At 40.9% G+C, this 20,231-nt stretch overlaps 2 protein-coding genes across 8 annotated transcripts in view; both read left to right on the plus strand.

Moving 5' to 3' along the window:
• The first annotated feature begins 265 nt into the window (after window positions 1-265).
• COX7B (cytochrome c oxidase subunit 7B) lies at window positions 266-3,578 on the plus strand. Its single transcript, XM_073361144.1, has 3 exons — window positions 266-398; window positions 1,559-1,683; window positions 3,356-3,578. The coding sequence occupies exons 1-3, from the start codon at window positions 362-364 to the stop codon at window positions 3,431-3,433; spliced, it is 240 nt and encodes a 79-aa protein (XP_073217245.1). The 5' UTR covers window positions 266-361; the 3' UTR covers window positions 3,434-3,578.
• A 2,614-nt stretch (window positions 3,579-6,192) lies between these two features.
• The window catches only part of ATP7A (ATPase copper transporting alpha), a 60,544-nt gene continuing 46,505 nt past the window's right edge, over window positions 6,193-20,231 (plus strand). For 3 of the 7 annotated variants that reach the window (XM_073361145.1, XM_073361151.1, XM_073361152.1), the window contains exon 1: window positions 6,193-6,280. The gene's annotated coding sequence lies outside the window, so the exon portion shown is untranslated. The other 4 variants (XM_073361147.1, XM_073361148.1, XM_073361146.1 and 1 more) reach the window with 4 other exon arrangements.

Consider the following 20,231-nt stretch of genomic DNA (forward strand, 5'->3'; position numbering starts at 1 on the left):
AGATCCTTGTTCTTCACTGCAGAGTCAGCGCCTCTAGCATTCTTCTCCTGACTGATTAATTCCCATAACAAAAGCCATCACTAACGTAGGGAGTGGGGGGGAGCCCGTGGGAGTCCCGGGCCCCAGCTTCCCGGGTACAGCGGCTTCTTCCCACAGGGTTGTAAGAGCCCCGCCACGCAACCGCAGAAACTACATTTCCTAGAATGCCGTGGGGCCCCGCTCAGGAAGAGGATGGAATACAAAACGGGGCGCATGCGCAGCGTTCGGACTTCCTGGCTGGCCACCATTTTGTTTTTCACTGCTCGCAAGGGTATAAGGCGCAGAAGGAGAAGGGCAGAAATTATCCGTCCGAGACGCCAGCATGTTGCCTCTGGCCAGAACCGCGGTGCGCCTCAGCGGTGAGCGGTGGAGGGGTCCCCAGAATCCCAGTCCCCTCCGAACCGAGAGCTCTTGAGCCGTGTAGCGCCCCTTCCCCGCCCCTCCGCAGTGACCTGGTCCGCACTGGAACCGAGCTCCCCCCGACCCCTGCAGTCAGTTGCCTCCGCGAGCCCGTTCCCCGTCCGGGTAGCCTCCGCCGAGGCGTGGGGAATGGCGTGGGCACAGGGGTCTGCTCGTAGGGATGCTGTTGTAGGAATGAGACCTTGGATTGTTACTTTCCAAGGCAGAGTGGGCGCGATATATACTGGAAGCCTACGGATTGATGGGCGATGTCTTGTGTTTGAGCACATATGTAAACGTTTGGCAAAACGCTTAATTTAAGCTCAGTGGTTTTTAAAGTGGAAGCTAAAAAAAGGACGGGGGTTTAATGTTAGGGAAACCATGTTTTAGTGTGTGACTATTTCAGTGCATTGCCTACGTAAAATGCTCTGGAAATAACATCAGGTTACAGCCTTCTTGAAGTTGGTTGTCTGGGCCTTGGTCTTACCTGGTACATTTAATTTCACAAGAGTAAGTGCATACAAAATTTTTCAGCTCTTGGGATTTATATTTCAATTAGCATTGTCTACACAGTGCTTGAGTCTTTTTCTTGGTTGTGTGTGTGAGAGAGAGATACCATCATAAGTTTTCTGGCTTCTTTGCTCCTTCTGGAAACACTTGGATTAATTACAGACATTCTTTGTGGAAAAGTATGTATTGATAAGTTTATAGACTAACCATATATCTTTGCATTTGAGGAAGTGATTGTACCTAAAGTGGCACTAGAGATTTGAAATTGAGTGAACAAAAGGTCTTCATTTCTGTGGGTGTATTTTATAGTTACCTACCTAGTGAGAGTTTTAAAGTAGCTTGCCAACCAAATAAAATAAAATGTTAACAAGTCTTTGATGGATTTGTCTAAAATAATTTTCTCTGTTCCGGCAATTGTGTGGCTTTGTAATGCTGCCAGAATGTTACAAAGTCTTGTGTCTAGCTCTCTGTTTTAATGAAGATCATCCTTATTCTTAGTGTTATGAAGTACATTTTTTTTCTAGGGGATGCAAGGGAGGACTGCCAGAGACTTGAATAGATGTGTATATCAGTCCATTGGTACATCTTACATTTTGACAATTTCTCTTAGCTCGGGGCACTCAGTGGATTGCAGCAAGACAGAGTCACCACAAACATGCATCTGACTTCCATGATAAATATGGCAACGTTATACTACTTGGTGGAGCCCTATTTTGTGTCTCCATTTGGGGATATGTAAGTACTATATGATTGGTACTATCACTAGTGTCTGCTGTAACTGTAGCCCTGAATTTGCAAGTTGTTATGCACCTTTATAAGGATTTGCCTATATGAAGCAACTCAAATCGTAGGGCTTTGGGGTTTCCTGAAAGAGTAATTTTGTATGCATTAATACCCCAAAGGGAAGCGATTCATTAGTACAGCTTTAAATGTAGGGCTTCAATAGGCACTTATTTTGAATATCAATTTACTGCAAGTCTTCAGAACTGTTAAACAGCTTGATTAAATATAAGCTAAGCACACTTCCTTTGTCTAATAATGCATTTCCAAAATGGGCAGCTGGATGAGTGAGCTATTCAACTCAAGTTTTCTTTTTATGTTGGTGAAAATATTGTGTGGCTGTACTATAAGAGCAAAATATTGGACTGATGCTGTTATCCCCTGAATTTCACAGTATCTGTTTTTAAATGTTTTAAATATAGATTTCTAATACAGTATGTGACATAAGTCTTTTATTTAGAGTTTAGTAAAAGACAGGTGTGGATATTGAGTTATTAATATTTCTGTAATACCAGTTACTGTTGTAAAATAGTATAAATGTAATACCAATTGAATCAGTGTAAGGGGCTGAATAAGATCTCAAATCTGAGAGTAAAAATAATTCTGATAGAGAATGATGCCCCTCAACTGTGTTCTTTTATTTTAACTTCTTGTTCTTGAACAGTTGCATAGGTTAAAGATACTATAAAACTGTCACTCCTAAAAGGAGACACCTAATATGCGTAACTTTTACTCTGTATAGCTTTATTGGATTTGAGGGCTACTAACTATTAATAATGGTTAGGGTCCTATCAAATTAATGGCTGTGAAAAATGCATCCCAGACCATGACATCTTTTGTGTACTTTCACCATGTAATAGGGTACTTTTTTTATAGTTAGTGTCCTATGCTACAGAGTAAAAGTATACAAAAGTACACAGGTTTTCTCAAACTGGGGGTCCCCACCCAAAAGGGGTTAGCAAGGCTATTATAGGTAGCAGTGCTGCTCCTGGTGGCAGTGTTGCTTTCAGAGCTGGGCACCCGGCCGCTGCTTTGACCACTCGGCTCTGAACGCAGTGCAGAAATAATAAAGGCAATATCGTGACCCTCCTACAATAGCTTTGTGACCACCCTTTTGAGTCAGGACCCCCAGTTTGAGAAATGCTGAATCTTAAGGGCTTTACGTGTTTATATTTTACCACTTTTAAATACATACTCATGTTTATTTAAAATTTAAATATTTGAAACTGTGAAATTCAAGATTTTAAAAATGCTATAACTGTGAAACTTAGGAAAATGAACCATGAATATGGTAGGTACCTAATGGTCTTTTCAGTCTAGCAGAGCAAGGTATAACATGATCCAATAGCTGAGAGTTGAAGCTAGACCAACTCAGACTGGAAATAAGGCATAATTATTTAACAGGAGAGTAATCAGCCACTGGAACAACTTACCAAGGGTCATGGTGGATTGTCCATCACTGACCACTTTTTAAAACAAGATTGGATGTTGTTCTAAAAGATATGCTATCCAAATTATTTTGGGTAAGTTCTATGATATACAGGAGCTCAGCCTAGATGATTACAGTGGTCTTCTGGCCTTGGAATTAGACAAACTTGTTCTTATGTAACTTTTTAATCTATTACAGGTGGCAACACAAACTGGAATTGAGTGGAATTTATCACCTGTTGGCAAAGTTACCCCAAAAGAATGGAGAGAGAAATAGCCTTTCCTTATTATGGACTGAAATGTGCAGTAATCCTGAACTGGTCTGAAATTTTCATTTCTGCCATACGTATAATGGCATCTGTTCACTGATTATTGCTATCTGTGATGTGGCATTACTGGTTTAATAAATATATTTAAAAATTCTTTTGTTCATCTAGGTCTTATTCCTGTCCCATGTTTCATAGCTTGCTATAAAAGTATAGTGAGCAATTTTAAGAATATTGCTTGGTTATAAAATCTTGAATTTTAGATACATGATATTCCTTAAAAACCACTGATATGAGTTTAGGATAGATGCAGATGATGAAGTAACTGAAGGCAAATGAATCTTTTTGCAATAACCAGACATTTAAGAGCATGTGGACGACATGTCTACTTGTGTAGACTTTATTCACTTCAGCTGGACTCTGCATGCAGACTTACTGCAGGGACACATCTTCCATTCTTAAATCATAGTTCTTTTAACAAAGAAGCATTGTATTTTGTCTTTTTTTTCCACTTAGCAGTCTTCTTAAGGGCTGCAAGGGGCACTGGTTTATCAAGTCTCCCTTTCAGGAATCTATCATCCCCAGCATCCTCTACTTCTTACTGGGTAATGGAAAGTGAACTTATCTGAGTACATTTTAGAAGTACCCATTAGCCAGAATAATCATAGTGTGGAGATAGTAGCAAGAAGTATATGCTTACAGTCTGCAAAACTAAGTACCAGTAGCTAGTGACAATATAGAGGGGAAGCCAAAATGTTCAAGAATAGATTGCCTGTATAAGAGGGCTAAACATGGCTTCTGCTTGACATCAGGCTCCTGCTGAAATGGTTCTTGAACTCAGGAGGTCGATGGGAAGTTGGTAATGCCTGCCTTCTCGCCATTGGTGGTGCTGTTTGGAGCCACAAATGCTCTTAAAGGTCTGACTGAGGCTCTGGCTATACCAGAAGCATTTTACCAACATTGGAATGCTGGATGCTATACTAGAAAAGCACTCCTAGTTTGGATGCAGCTGTGTTGGTTGTGCTTTCCACTGGTATAGTGAAAGCCTATACTAGTAAAAGTGCTTCGGTGTCAGTGAGGATGTAGATGCAGTTATACCAGAAAATCCCATTAGAGGCTTCTGCCAGCATAACTGTCAGGGATCACTTTTCACACACCTGATCAACATACCTATGCTGGCAGAAGTCTGTAGGTTGAACCTGTTTTTAGACTGAAAGGCAGAGGCACTGGGTGAAATCCTCATCCCAATTGTCTATAGAAATTGTCATTAATTTGCTGGTTCTTTGTATATTTAAGTAGTGCCTAGCACAATGGGGTATTTTTGCCATGTAAACCATACACCCTAGACCAGTCTGAGGAACCAGTTGCTGCCTTATTTCCTGTTGCAGCACTTGTGCAAGGGCTCCTGATAACTCTGGGGTGTTCTGACTATCTTACTTCCTAAACTTATGTTGACACTTAATACTTAGTCCTGTCATGAATGCAGGGGACTGGACAAGATGACCTCTTAATGTCCCTTCCAGTCCTATGATTTGAAACTCAAATGTATCCTGCCATATGAGGCTGAAGACTGACTTTCTGGCCTAATTGGATGTGGGAATATTACCTCTGGTGATTATAGGGCCCTTTTTCACTTTGCAGGTATATGACATTAGTGGTTTAAGACTTTGATACCTGATCCCTTCTGATTTTTAAGTTATATCCCAAAAGGAGTATTTTATAAACATTTTAGTAGCTCTTAATGTTTACTGGTGCAATTCACTGCACTAAGATCACTTCAGTTAGAGGTGTGTAGGGCAAGTGCCCGCAGTCTTTCCCCCACCCTCTACTGTGGTGCTAAAATACATTAATATAGTTTTCGGAGTAGCAGCTGTGTTAGTCTGTATTTGCAAAAAGAAAAGGAGTACTTGTGGCACCTTGAAAGCTTATGCTCAAATAAATGGTAGTCTCCAAGGTGCCACAAGTACTCCTTTTCTTTTTATTAATATAGTTGTACTGCTTCCTTTTTGGGGTATCTGGTAAAGGAACCGTATCCATGTGCATATGAAGGTCAAAACACAGTACTTAATTTAAAAGAAATTTGTATACACTTCTGTGGAAAGGTGCTAAAGTGAAAACTGGGAAGAATGGAAGTGCCTGAATATAGCCTCTTCCTAAGACACCCTTCTCTACTGGGCGTACTATATGACACCCACCCTCATATGCTGAGGTTACAGTAGGTTTCTAAACTGTAATCACTTTTAGAAAAATAAACCAGGGCAGCAATCTGCTTTAGTTACCACCTCCTCCTCCTATGTCGTGTGCTAGGTTCACCCTCCTTGCCACAGAGCTCCACTCCCCCTTCCTTGAAAAATTTGAACGAAATGACCTTGTTCCCCCATTGCTCGAAGAGCTTTGATTTTGTAAACGAGATCCTTAAATTAACCTGTGATGTTTCATTCTGCTTCAAAAAAACTAAACCACAGCCACTTGCCCAGAAATGGTATTGGGGCGGAGGGAGAGAATCAAACTTCCTCCACAGTCCTGTGACTGCGATGTCGCCAAGGCCTTGCTGTAGCAAAAACGCTTGACTGAAAATGTTCCACCCTTCCCCTTTCTCGCAGGGCTGGGGGACTCCGGGTCATGGGGCCCCTTTCCCTTGAGGCTCCGGTACAGCTTTAGTCACTCCCTTGTCACGTGAGTGGGGGACTAGCCCGAGCTTTGTCACGTGGCTTTCTGCACGGGGACGGCGCAGAGTGGCTGGCAATGGGAGCGGGGCGGGGCTGTCAGGGGGCGGAGTCTCCGCTGCCGCGCTGAGGGGCGGGAGTCGCCAGCGCAGCTGTTGGGGAGCTGGAGCTCTGCTGGCGGAGCGCTGCTGGGTGAGTGCGTGTGCGCGCGCGCGTTCCCTCGCCCGGCGCTGAGGGGCCCGTCCCCAGACAAGCTGGTCGTCGCGCGTCTCTCCTTCCCCAGTCTGCCTTGGTCAGTGCTGCCCCCCGCGCTGTGGTGGGCTTCAGCCCGGCTCCCCGGGCTCTGGCGTGGGGTGGGGGAAGCTGTGACCGCGGGCAGCGCGCTCCTCAGGCCCAGCAGCCCCGGGCTCTGGTGACATCTCCTCCCGCCGCCCCGCTCTCTGGGTCGCTGAGCTGCTGGCCGTGGTGGGGGCTCCAGGAACATGGGGGGGACGACAGTTTTCCCATCTCGCAAAATGTTTGAGCTGTATGTATGTTGGGGGAGGTCGGGAGGGAGAATGCATTAGACCTGCCGCTGGTGTGAGGGGCTATGCCAGCAGGAGAAGCCTCCCCTCTATCTCTCCTTCGCATCCCCGACAGGTATGTGTGACTAGGTGTGGCCAGGATGATCCATGCAGGATTGTTGAAGCTGTTGGTCCCAGGGTATGAGGGACACAAGGTGGGTCAAGTAATATCTTTTACTTCCCTTGGTGAAAGAGAAACTTTCTAGTATAAGCAAAGCTCTGTTTCAGTAAGAGCTGAAGAAGAGCTCAGTGTAAGCTCAAAAGCTTGTCTCTTAACAGAACTTGGTCCAGTAAAAGATATTACCTGATCCATCCGTCTTTCAGGATGATCCAGGTAATTTCGGGAAATATAAGGTGGTGATTAGAAGGTTACTCCTGGCTTAATAACATGCCATAATCAAACATGACTCTTCACTTTTATTGGTAACACTCTAGATTATTAAAGGGTTCATAAAATCTATACATCTCTTATGCAGATTTGGATGGTGTATTTTGTTTTATTTTCTTTTATTTCTCCCAGCTTGGATAGTGAAAGTCCACCTGCCTCTCCCGCAGGTGGTGAACAGGCAAAACATGTCATTTACTGTTCTTACTGTTCTCATATTTTTATTTATGCTTGGATATTTAATTATGCATTGTTCTTGTTAGTATTTTGAGACTAATCTAAAAAATAAGGCGCCTCTGTTAGTCTTATTATATACCCACATAATTAAGATGCATTCTATTCCTTAATGTTTAGAATGGTCCTATTTGGGCTATATTCATATTGTCCAAAACCCTCCATTTGCTATTGTCGGCAGTGGTTGCTGGGAAGGATAGAAGCAAGAAACAGGATTTACTATTAATTGATCTCAAGTTTTATTAAGCTCTTGTTTGAACTGAAGTAAAAATGTTTGCCATGTATACTTTCTGATGTGCATCTTATAAAGAGCTAGAAGCCCTGAAAGGATTTTTCATAGTTTGTATAACTCAGGCAGGATTTCTTAATATCTGGATTTTTTCAGTTTTTAATTCAGGCAATGTGAAACATAACCAGTTGAGAGTCTCACAAAACTTAGATGTGCGTTTAGGATGAGCTGTTATCCCTGGACTATCTAGTTACATTACTGCATAGATAAGAGCAGTGCATGTAATCATTTGCCAGTAAAGACCAAAAAGTTCAATTTGGCTAGCCTCACTGGCAAGCTCTGGTGTAACTTTCCCTCCAGACCACTCAAAAAACTCCACTTCTGTAATTTTACAAAGAAATGCTTTAACAATTAGAAATAATAAATTACAACATAGCTGGCAACCTGGTCCTAACAAGACATGTGCCTGTTATCAGCCTGATCATATACCTTGTGTACTATACCCCTTTTGCCCAACCTTTGCCTGTTTTGTATCTTTGCAGATTGTAATATCTTTGAGGTAGGGGCCGCATATTTTTTTTCATGCAATTTCTAGCATGTCTTTCATGCTACCATAATACAAATAATAAATATGAATACGTATAAATGAGGAATCACTGGTTTATAAACCCAAATTTATCTCTAGCAGTAAACAGAATACTAGTGTAATACCTTTGGGATTCTGTTCCTACCAGCTGTATGATTTCAGATAAATCCACTGACCTCTCTTAATTTTTGCCAGCTGTAAATTGAGGTGTTGACCCTCCCAAAGGTATTTTGAGGATGAATATTTGTACAAAACTTAAAAAATGGTCAGTGTTGTATATGTGCTATGTATCATTATTGGTCACAAGGATAAAACAGGTAATACAAGCCCTTAGTTTATTTTAGGTGAGACACCCAGTTGAGAGTCTGGGATTTTAACAGTCTTGCAGCCTTCATTTTACATGACTGACTTTTTTTTTTTTTTTTTTTAAATGTCCACATAGTAACATACAGTTGAGTGATTATATTTTGGACCCTTCAAACTTCAGTTGATGCCATTTGTGATTTTTCTACGTTCAAAATTCACTGTTTGCACGTTAGAAAGGGTGGCTTAACTGGTGTGGTGCTGTATCTCTCTGTTATCTTATGCCAGATTACAGCTTCTTTTCCTCTTCTACAGGGAAAATTGCCTTTGAGAAATATAGGTTCTTTCCCTTCGTATCTCCTCAACCACTTATTGCAAACACTTTTTAGTGAGTCCCTTGGAGAAAATGTGGTATTTGGAATCCAACCTCGAGAGACAATCAGACCAAATAATGAAGCCTGCAGTACCTCAGTCTAGTGGCAAAGATCCTGTGGAGTCTAAATATTTACGATAAACCTGCTACTCAGCCACTGAGAGCATCTTTACTATTTGGTATTCTGCAATTGCAGAGCCAGCCTCTTTCTAGTATTGTGCTGACTTCATTGATGGTGTTGATGTACAAACAAGGAAGTAGTATTGTTTTGTGTTTTGTAAAATACAGGGAGAAGAATAATGGGAAAGGATAAAAACTGGCAGAGAAAGGCATTTCTAAGGATATTACATAGTAAAGAATATAATAAAAAGTACAATAAAAAGCTATCGGGTGCCTTACAAATGTCACTTGAGGCCAACCTCGTATATGAGGTGGTGATGCTTTTTACTTTCTTCCAGCACAGCAGCAATGGATTGAGAACCTTTTGGTTTCTTGCATCCTAGTTGTTTCTATTTAAATTAATGGTAGAAACTGCCTCCCTTAGATTGACATGCTGCGTGTTTGTGATGGCAAGTCCTAAATCTTTGTTTATAGAGGGTCTACAGTTGGAACAATACCTTGGTTTTGAGTTCAACCATTTTTTATCTCTAAAACAAAGTCTGATTAATACAGTTTTATAAATGTGTTCTTGATAATCTTGTATTACAAGTTACTCACTAGACACTGCTTGCCTGCTGGTGTAATAGTTACAATCTTAAACTTTAGTATATAATTATATATGCTACTTGGCATACTTTTCAAATGCTAAATAGGATTTTGATTTACAGATGACGCTTCAGCCAGATCTTGCCTCTACCATCATCAGACTTTAATCATTCCTTGTAGAATGAGCTTCTTGTCTGAGCTACTGCAGATAAAAAATGCCCTTGAGTTTATAGGTAGCCTGTGTCCTTCTAAATGTATCAATAAGACCATATTGTAGTTTGACCCACTACAGTCTTGCTACAGGAGATAATCCTTCAGCCTACATTCCACAAAGTTTTCAGATTTATTCCATCTCACAAATGACCATGATTTGGAACTTAAGATGGCAACAGTCTGTTGCTCTACAAATGCTATCTATTTTCTGAGTTTCTGTTGAAAGGAAGTAAAGTAATGTACAGCATTGGTCCCACAGAAGCCAAGTTCAATATTCATGGCGTGCTGCAAGACACATCTGTTTACAAAGGTATTTACTGATTTAGTTGCTTAGGAGAACTGGTGTCTCTTTGGTCAGAGAGGTAACATATTTTAGGGCTTGTCTACACTTAAAATGATACAGCTGTGCCCACTAGAGCACTTCAGTGTAGACGGTGCCTATGCCAACAGGAGGGATTCTCTTGTCGCCATAAGTAATCCACCTCTCCGAGAGGTGATAACTGGCTTGACAGAAGAATTCTTCCTTAGGCCTATCACTGTCTACGTGGGGACTTAGGTTAGCTTTATTATGCTACTCAGGGGTGTGGATTTTTTATATCCCTGATTGACATAGTAAACTGACCTAATTTTTTTTGTGTAGACCAGACCTTAGTTGTTTTGAGTAACCATGGGATAGCAGTTGTTTAACGCTTATGTGTTTATGGTTGTTTGAATGCATCTAGAGATTAGCAAATCATATTAATGCAAAAAAAAAAACCAAAAAAAAACCAACATAACATAAGCCAGAGAAGTTTTGAAAACCATCTGGGTGGGCCTTCTAATTCATTAGAATGGTCCCTTCTTATGGGAGTTTAAAAATACCCCAGGACGGTTTTTAAAAATTAATTTTCAGTATTGTTGCTTCTGATAGCTGGTAGAATATGTCCTACCATATGGATTTGAAGATGATGGGGTGGAACAGTTCAATAAACAATGGTATAGTGATTGACATGATTGGGAATCAGGAACTCAAAAGTTAAAAGTCTGGCTCTATCACTCTCAACTCACGGTAAAAACAACGAGGAGTCTTATGGCACCTTAAAGACTAACAAGTTTATTAGAGCATAAGCTTTCGTGGGCTATGACCCACTTCTTCAGATGTATGGAGTGAAAATTACAGTAGGCAGGCATAAATATACAGCACAAGAAAAGATTGGAGTTGCCTTACCAAGTGAGGGGTCAGTGATTCAATCAGGGTGCATGTGTCCCATTCCCAACAGTTGACAAGAAGGTGTGAATGTCAACAAAGTAAAAATTACTTTTTGTGGTGCTAACGATGCCAGTTGCATCAGGATGGATGGCACATACTTCACAGTTGATGGGAGATTACTTCTTGTAGTGACCCAGCCATTCCCAGTCTTTATTCAGGCCTAATTTGATGGTGTCAAGTTTGCAAACAAATTCCAGGTCTGCAGTTTGTGGTTGAAGTCTGTTTTTGAAGTTGTTTGTTGAAGAATGGCCACTTTTAAGTCTGAAATTGAGTGTTGAGGGAAGTTAGAACGTTCTCCCACTGGTTTTTGAATGCTATAATTCTTGATGTCTGCTTTGTGTCCATTTATTCTTTTGTTTAGAGACTGTCCTGTTTGGCCAACGTACATGGCAGAGGGGTATTGCTGGCAAATGATGGCATATATCACAAACCAGTGGGAGAGCATTTTAACCGCCCACTTGGTAAGGCAACTCCCATCTTTTCTTGTGCTGTATATTTATGCCTGCCCACTCTAAACATCTGAAGAAGTGGGTCATAGCCCACAAAAGCTTATGCTCTAATAAATTTGTTAGTCTTTAAGGTGCCACAAGACTCCTCGTTTTTGCTGAAATAGACTAACATGGCTACTCCTCCTCAACTCACTGTGTGGCTTTGGACATGTCATTTAACTTTGGTATCTGTCCCCACATGTGAAATGAGGGTAAGATGTATCTTGAACACAGGAGTATAAGGATTAATTAATTATTAATATTTGTGCTAGCCAAGTTATATAACATAATTAGCATGTCGCAGGCTATTTAATGGAGAGTTTGTCTTCATTTAATATTATCACTAGGAAGAAATTGTGGTCACAGAGTTCCTTTTCAGCTTCAACCAGACGTTTCTACGCTTAGAAGTAGTACTGAGTGTAGAACCTTGTGACTTAGGGCACGTCTTCACTGGCAATGTTAAAGCGCTGCCGTGGCAGCGCTTTAACATGGCTTGTGTAGTCGTGGCATAGCGCTGGGAGAGAGCTCTCCCAGTGCTCTAAAAAACCCACCTCCACAACGGGCCTGGCTCACAGTGCTGATGCAGTAGCTACACTGGCACTTTACAGTGCTGAAATTTGTAGTGCTCAGGGGAGTGTTTTTTCACACCCCTGAGCAAGAAAGTTGCAGCGCTGTAAAGTGCCAGTGTAGACAAGCCCTAATTCAGATGTAAATTTGTGTTTGTTTTTTGTTTAAATTAGGTTCAAACTGTTGTTTTGGCCATACGTGAAGAAGAGAGGAAGATGGTATCATACCCTATCCTAGGATTTTTATAACATCCTTATTCTAACAAAAGGGTACTTATCACAAGAACAGTTTCAGTTTCATGACATCGAAAGTTCCTACAAGATAGGATAGATGAGTGAGTTGTCTTCGTCTCTGGTCGCTCTGCGGGAAGGAGAGAGTGAGCTGTGAGTGGAAACTGCATAGGTTCCCAAGCTCTTGCTTATCTTGCTGTCTTTAAGCATGACCCCACCCTATCAGAATAATTGCTATCTGAACTGGCAGCGTTTTCTGTCTGCCTTAATTTGGATTTTATACCAAGAAACTGACTCCTTTTCCTGATAAAGGAAAAGACTCCTTTTCTCCTGATAAAGGAAACACAGTTTAGCAGGATACAGCATAACTGGAAGATATCTTCAAAAGTCAGAAAGTAATTTCTTTTTCCTGGTCTTAGCTAACAGGCATAGATGAGAGGAAAAATAAAATGAACTGCTTTCAAAGATGACTCTTCTCCTTTCTTTTTCTGCACATCTCTTGCAAAAAGTTTGATGTTGCAAAAATATGCCTCCTACTTCTCTTGGATATTTACTCTAAAAGAATTGTCATTTCTTTTCATATATTGTCTTGTCAAAAATCAAGGTCAAAAGTGACATTTCCAAGAAGCTCCATCCAGTTAGGAGCTGTATTTTCCAGGAACCAGCAGATCCTGGTTTGTGTGCACATCTCATTTTCAAACAATCTAATGCTCTTAATTAAAAATAATTTTATCATGCTTCTGATATCTTTTATTTTGGTAGGTAGAATCAGCTAGTAGTTAAACGTACTGAGTTAGGAACTACCAGGTTCTGGTTACTGATATGCCATATATTGCTGCATGACATCCAGCACCTCACATAATGTTGTGTTTCAGTTTTCCCATTTGTAAAATGGGGATACTTCCCTACCTGACAGTGGGGTTTTGAGACTGAATTAATGTTTTTAAAATGTAGGCCTACATTTTCAAAATGGATCAGTGACTTTTTTGGGTCAGCATTTTTGGTTGTCTAGTTAATAACACCTTGAAGGGGCCTAATTTTAAGTATTAATACTTGTTCTCTGAAGATCAGACTCCTTTAAAATGTCTCAACATGAGTATCCAAAAAAGTTGGCACCCCAAATCACCAGGCACACTTGAAAATTTAGGCTATACAAATTATCCAAGTGTGAAATACAGTATTTTGTCACTACCTGTATTATCTTTTGTCATTCTGCCTCAAATAGTGTGTGTACCTAATGCCAAGAGAATGATCAGGGTTTATGAAGAATGAAAATTTGAATTGTTACAGACAAGGATGGCCATATTGTGTCATGGTGCAGCATGATCCACTAATTTCCACAACGTTACTTGCTGCTAATCAATAAGGAGGTGCACCCTATGCAGATTCCAGGTCTCAGTGTGGAGTGCTCCATCTAGCATTGGAGTAAATGAGTAGTGGCACAACGTGCACAAATACCTGTAACTGCAGGTGGTGTAGTGGTTAGAGCATTTGGTTAAGAAGCCAGGGGCTGCTGGTTCGCCACCCCACCTGCCCTGCAGAGTTACAGCAGCTGGGTACCCTGTGCAGGGGACTCCACCCCAGTGGGTGTAGCAGCTCTGACAAAATAACTACATGAAACTGGAGCAGAGAGTATGGCTTTAAGATCTGTCTCAGTAAAAACTGTGGCTCTCGGATTAGGGTAGACCATGCCATGCAGAGCCCTGGGAAACTCTTCTCACATAACCAGGAGTCAGACAATGAAACTAAGAGGCAGCCGATTTTGAACAAAGGGAAGTACTTCTTCACACAACACTCAGTCAACCTGTGGAACTGTTTGCCAGGGGATGGTGTGAACGCCAAAACTATAACTGGATTAAACAAATAATTAGATAAATTCCTGGAGGTTAGGTCCATCAGTGGCTATTAGCCAAGTTGGTCAGGGATGCAACGCCACACTTTGAGTGTCCCTAAGCCTCTGACTGACAGATGCTGGGACTGGATGATTGCCTGTTCTGTTCATTCCCTTTCAAGTATTAGGCTGGGCTAGATGGACCATTGATCTGACCCACTATGGCCATTCTTATGTTCTTCTTGCATGTCAGAAGTATGGGATGTCAGACTAGATTATCACAGTCAATCAGTGTTCAATAGACATAACTTTAAAAATCAGTTTTATTTGAAAATGCTTCTTTACCTATCACCTTTAGATTTGGGTGCAAGTAAATCAAATAATAAAAATAATCAAATGAATGTTGTCAACTATTTGCAACAAGTCACATTAACCCTGGGTTTTGGTTGCAGGCCTCTGATAAATACTGTTCTTATCATAAATATCTCTTAACAAGGGAATGCATAACAATAAGTACGTTGTAAAGATCTAATAACATTGTCTAATCTAAACTTCTGCCCTTGGGTCTATATATGACTTTAGCACCCTGAAATTGGAGAACCTAAATGAGAGGCTGTATAGTCCAACAGGGCATTGGCACAAGTGAGAAGACCTGGATTCTATTTGCAGTGCTGCTGCTCACCTGATGTGTAACCTTTGGCAAGTCACATCCCCACTGTTTCTGCTCCCACTTGTCTGGTTGGATTGGAAGTAAGTGCCTGTGGAGTGCTTAGCACAATGGGGCCCTGATGTTGATTTGGGCCTATAGGCATTACCTTCGTACAAAAAATAGCTTTTTTATATATATATATATCAATTTCTGACAAAACTTCAGCCAACTTAGCAATCCATATCAGGAATGACTAGAGCTCTTAAAAATTCTTCAGGATTTTTATGTTAGGGAAACTTTTTTTCACATTAACTGCAGAGCAAAAATCTTGTGCTTTTTACTAATTAATTATGGTATACGAGGAAGGCCTCAAAGTTTTAACAACAAAAAAAGCCTGCCCTTCTTGATAGAATTTGTGAAAGTCCTAACAAATCATTGGAGATATATTCTGCTCCTGGTGAGGATCCTTTTTGGAGGAAAAGTCTTTTTCTGTATATGAAATGTACGCCTTCAAACCCATCAAACTGGAGTGACATAATCTTGAGATTAATTTATTTAGATATTATGCTGGACTGACAGTATGAAAACTAGCCGTATAGGTGGTAGGGTTGCCAGGTGTCTGGTTTTCAACCAGAACACCCGGTTGAAAAGGGACCCTGTTGGCTCCGGTCAGCGTCACACTGGGGGCCCAGGGCTAAGGCAGGCTCCCTATCTACCCTGGCTTTGCGCTGCTTCTGTAAAAGTGGCTGCCAGGTCCAGGTGGCCAGGGACTGGGAGGCTCCACTTGCTGTCCCCGCCCTGAGTACCAGCACCACAGCTCCCATTGGCCAGGAACCGTGACCAATGGGAGCAGTGAGGGGCGGCGCCTGTGGGCGCGAAGGCAGCGCTCACTGCACAAAGCTGCCTGGCCGCCTATGTGCCTAGAGACTGCAGGGATCTGGCGGCCGCTTCCTCGAAGCCGCGGTAGGCACCACCAGGACCTGCTCTAGCCAGGAACCCCTCCTGCACCCCAAACTCCTCATCCCTGGCCTCATCCCACTGCACCCCAACCCCCTGGCCCAGCCCAGAGCCCCCTCCTGCACCCCAATCCCCTGGCCCAGCCTGGTGAAAGTGAGTGAGGGTGGGGAAGAGTGAGTGACTGAGTGGGGGACTGGAGTGGGGTGGTGCATGGATGGGGCCTCGGAGAAGGGGCAGGGCAGGGGTGTTCTGTTTTGTGTGATCAGAAAGTTGGCAACCCTGCTAGGAGGTCATGATTGGGTGCCTGGCTGTAATCAAATTAGTTTCTTTCACATCTGAATGTCTCAAAGCACTTTACTAACATGCCTGTATCAGACCTTGCTGCACCCCTTTATGGTGGGAAAGCTGCACTGTTTTTCTTTTTCACCCTTTGTCCCTGCTTTAAAAATAGGGAAATGCAGGTTGACTTGCCACACAGGAAATCTATGGCAAAACCCAGAATAGAACACAGATCTTCTGACTTCATCATGTGTTTTAACTGTTAGAACATGCTTCCTCTTGATATGTTACTTATTTGTTCTTTGGTTTGTCATCTATTTTATCCTTATTTGAGATAATATTGGCTACAAGATATAATAGATACTATTCAGTATTAATCTACCATCACAGCTGTTACTGTGAATGTTCATGTAACAATTCCATACTGTAAACTCTTGCTTTTCAAAAACTGATATTGTGATTTATTTTCAGCATTTTTTATATTTATTGTTACGCAGCTTTTAAGCTCTAGGAACTTTTTTATAAATTATTTAATGGTTATTAAATTATTTTTAATTACTTAAAGTAATGTAGTCAATTTTTAAAATAACAGGTGTTTTTAGATAGTGCTATTATAGTTGCTTTTCAAGTGTGAGGTGAAGCGACAGCTCCCTCTTGGCTAAAAAGAGAGTTTAGCCATTGCCTCTGTTAGAGCTATCGACAAATAATTGATTTTTTCGGTTTGGTGTCTGCACCAAGAAATCTCTCAAACAATTGTTTTTGGGTTAAACAAAATATTAAGTTCAATTAGAAACAAACATATTTTTTTAAATTCCATGTAATTTTTGGATGTTTTTTATCCTTTAATTTTTTCAATAAACCAAGGTAAATTTTGAACTGAGTTTTGAAATAAGTCTTTTTTGGCTTTCAGGGGTTTTTTTTCTTCTTTTTTTTGTCTGACACTATTTGCTGAATTTGACCTAAATTCACGAATAATTTCGGTTGACGCCAAATTAGATTTTTTGTTTGGTGAATTTTACCCACCTCTGTTATCAATAAGGGTGCTAACTGAATTGGTTGTATTATATAATGGTTTTGATAAATAACATATTTTATAAAGCATTAAAATAATCCTGCTAGTTTGCCTGTATCTACATATAATGCAACTTTACAGATTTATACTGAACAGCCTAAAATTTAACTTTAACAGTTAATATTTCCCCTGATCCCATAATTCCAGGGAAAAAATCATGCCTGTGGCATATGTGCAATTTTGCAAACTAACTGCAATCCAGAAGTCCATAGTGTTGTTTACATAACACAACTTCCTTCTGAGTATCAGTCCTATGTTACTGGCATTTTATATATGGGCTTTTAAAAAGAAGGTTCAAGAGGTGAGGGGTTTGGCTGGCTGACATCTGTGTTGAAGAGTTGTGACTGAGCTTAACATTTTCTAAACCAGGCAGCTGTTTTAGGCTTTGAAATGCTGGAATTCCCTTCTCTTCTCCCCCCTCCCCTCCAAGAGATATAGCTATGGAAGGCTACGCTAAATAACTTGGATTGAAAAATTCAGAAATAAGGCTGTGGCTTATCAGGAAGTCATGTCAATGGATTGTAACTCCTTCATGCCTCTTGGCACGATTCTTTATGTTACCATATCTTAACACACTGTTCTATTTGCCTTTTTTTATCATTCTAAATGCACAGAATCTTTATTAATGGATTAGCATTTCATTGCATAACAGTTGTGGAGAGGCTACCATGAAAGAAGCTTATTAAGCATCATTAGGCATTTTGACTTGTGTTTAAAAAAAACACGAGCAGACTCCCCATAGCTAAAAATTGCTAATGAAAAGTGAGACTACTCGATGAAAGATGAGGACCCATCACATGGGGTGCAGTCAATAATTATTGTACCAGTTGTGATTATACTGCATGTCAAGCAATAGATCTGCTGACTATCATTTGTGTGCATTGTTCTTATCCCCTTTTACACTGCTGATCTCAGAATTCTTGTTTTTGTTGTAGTTGTAGAAGAATAAAATGTCTTCTGTTTGTTCTACCTATTTATTCATTTTTGTTGTTTGGCTCTCTGAGGTAGTAGCTCATGATTATTCTAGTTCATGCAAGTGTTAATACTGACTTCTACACTAGCCCTAAGTACAAACAGAGCCAGTGGCTGCTTGGGGCCCCACATTCCCTGCAGACTCTGCAGTCAGCACACGGACCCTGTCTTCTCTAGCAATTAGACCAGGAGAGAGAGAAAATAGCTTCCTGCCTGACATCATCATCTCTTCCCAAACCAATCCCCAGCAGCAGGACCAAAGGTAAAGGTAACTTTTGTCATTTCTGATCTTCCAACTTTGAGCAGTTTGGAGTCCTGCTTCTGCCTGTTGCCCTTGCAAGCCAGTCTTGGTTGGGATGAGAGGATGAAACCAGAATAATCTATTTTAAATGATTTTTGCAAGAAGCATGTGGTATAAACACTGTACAGTTCTGGTGAAAGTCCCAGTAAATAAAAGTAGGAGCACGGCTCATACCCGCTGTTGATGTCTGTGGCAGAAATGTTAAATCATAGAGCCAGGTTTTTAAGGGTCTTGTGGCTTTTAAGATTTTTCCCTGCCTCTGGGCTAACATTTGCTGAATGCGGCTCTGAGTTTGGCAGATGCCTTGATCAAAAACTGCGCTGTTAGATACCTATCATGGAAAGTTGGTGTTAAAGTTTAGAGAGATTAGCTAGTCTTAATTAAGGATTTCAGAGGAAATGTAAGGAAAGCAAATCCAGAAAGTCTCAACACTTCCAACTAGTTTTTATGCTTGTTGTGAAAGTTAAATATGGGTCCTATTTTGACCCATACACACCAGTAGCAAGTGACTGTAAAGATTAATTTTCTTGTATCTTTCTCACATTCCAAAAATACTAAAACCCTAATATAACTAGAAGTTAATGTTACAGGTGATGTATGTTGTGAGCAAAGGGTCTTGAGTTTTGTTGCATTCAGTTTACCTAACCTCACTCTCTGCCAATCCTGACCTGAGACTGGGAATTAACCCCATCAGAAACTAGATGCAGAGTACTAAATTCAGGGAAATTGTGCTGTACCTAGTTTAGAAATCTGTTCAAGGGCATTTGTTCAGCAGTTTGGCATTCAGTGGTTTGTGGCTAGTTTTGCTCTTTACTTTTTCATTTCAGGTTGTATCTTTTAACTAGTAATCTTGCAACTACAAGGAAGCAAGTAACATACACAAACTGGACAGAATATAGTTACAAACCTCAATGGTGCCAAGGTTCTATTGCATAAGATCACACTGATCATAATCTTCTATGCAGAAATAATGAGCAGTTTGTAAGTTATGGACAAACTCAGATCTGATTTACCATTCTGTTTTGTTGAAACTGAAATAGAGCTTTGGCAAAATTCTAGCTTGAAGAATTTTAAGAATAATTTGAATCTATAGATCTGTAGTTTTTATAACCTTTTTTTATTTATAGACCTCTAAAAAATTTCGAATGGCAGTACGAACCCCTTTGGAAATCTTAGACGTAGCCTGTGGACACCTAGGGGTTTGCGGGTCACAGACTGAAAACCACTGCTATAGATTTTTAAAGGAAATTGTGGCTGAAAATGAATACCAGAAAATGTTGCTGATGGTATTCAGACAAGGCCTGATCCAGCCCCCCTTTGAAATCAGTTCACTGACAAAAAAGAAGCTTGGTTAACATGGAGTTAAGGTTGCCTTTTGGTATCTCCTATCCTTCCAGAATGTCTTGTTCAGCAAAACCGAACCTCTGAAAACCAGGAAATATAAAGTTAAGATACATGTCAATGAGTCTTTAACTCTGACTCTGGACCTGGCAATAGCCACTGGGAATTATGTGTATTCACTCACGCTGTGAATACAATGTGTTGTGTAGTTGGAGGAAGCAGCTTGGCATAGTTGTGATTGTGGTAAGAGGAGATCTGGGGGTCTCTGCCCATTTGTGGGGGAAGGGATCTGAACCCCCCCCCCCCCGCTCCGCATTTGTGTGATCAAAGTCAGAAGATGCATGTATTCCTTGAGAAATTAGCATGCCTCATTTCAGAGATGATCTGTAGGATCAGAAAGTTCTGTAGTTGTCTCAGTAGCTTAGTGTCACTTACTATGGGGCTTATGAGCAGCGAGGCCTCAAATGAGACTGCTCTGTGGGTTTAATGATAAATATGGTGTTAAATGGCATCCTGTGCATAAGGGTGAAGGGGTTATAAAAGGGAGTGAAGGTTTTTAAAAATTTAGCAGCTGTGGTGGTGTTTCTGTGGGCTAAATGTTTCAGTGTAGGGCAGG

This window comes from Lepidochelys kempii, chromosome 9 (genome assembly GCF_965140265.1).
Source record: "Lepidochelys kempii isolate rLepKem1 chromosome 9, rLepKem1.hap2, whole genome shotgun sequence".
In the NCBI taxonomy this organism is placed as follows: domain Eukaryota; kingdom Metazoa; phylum Chordata; order Testudines; family Cheloniidae; genus Lepidochelys; species Lepidochelys kempii.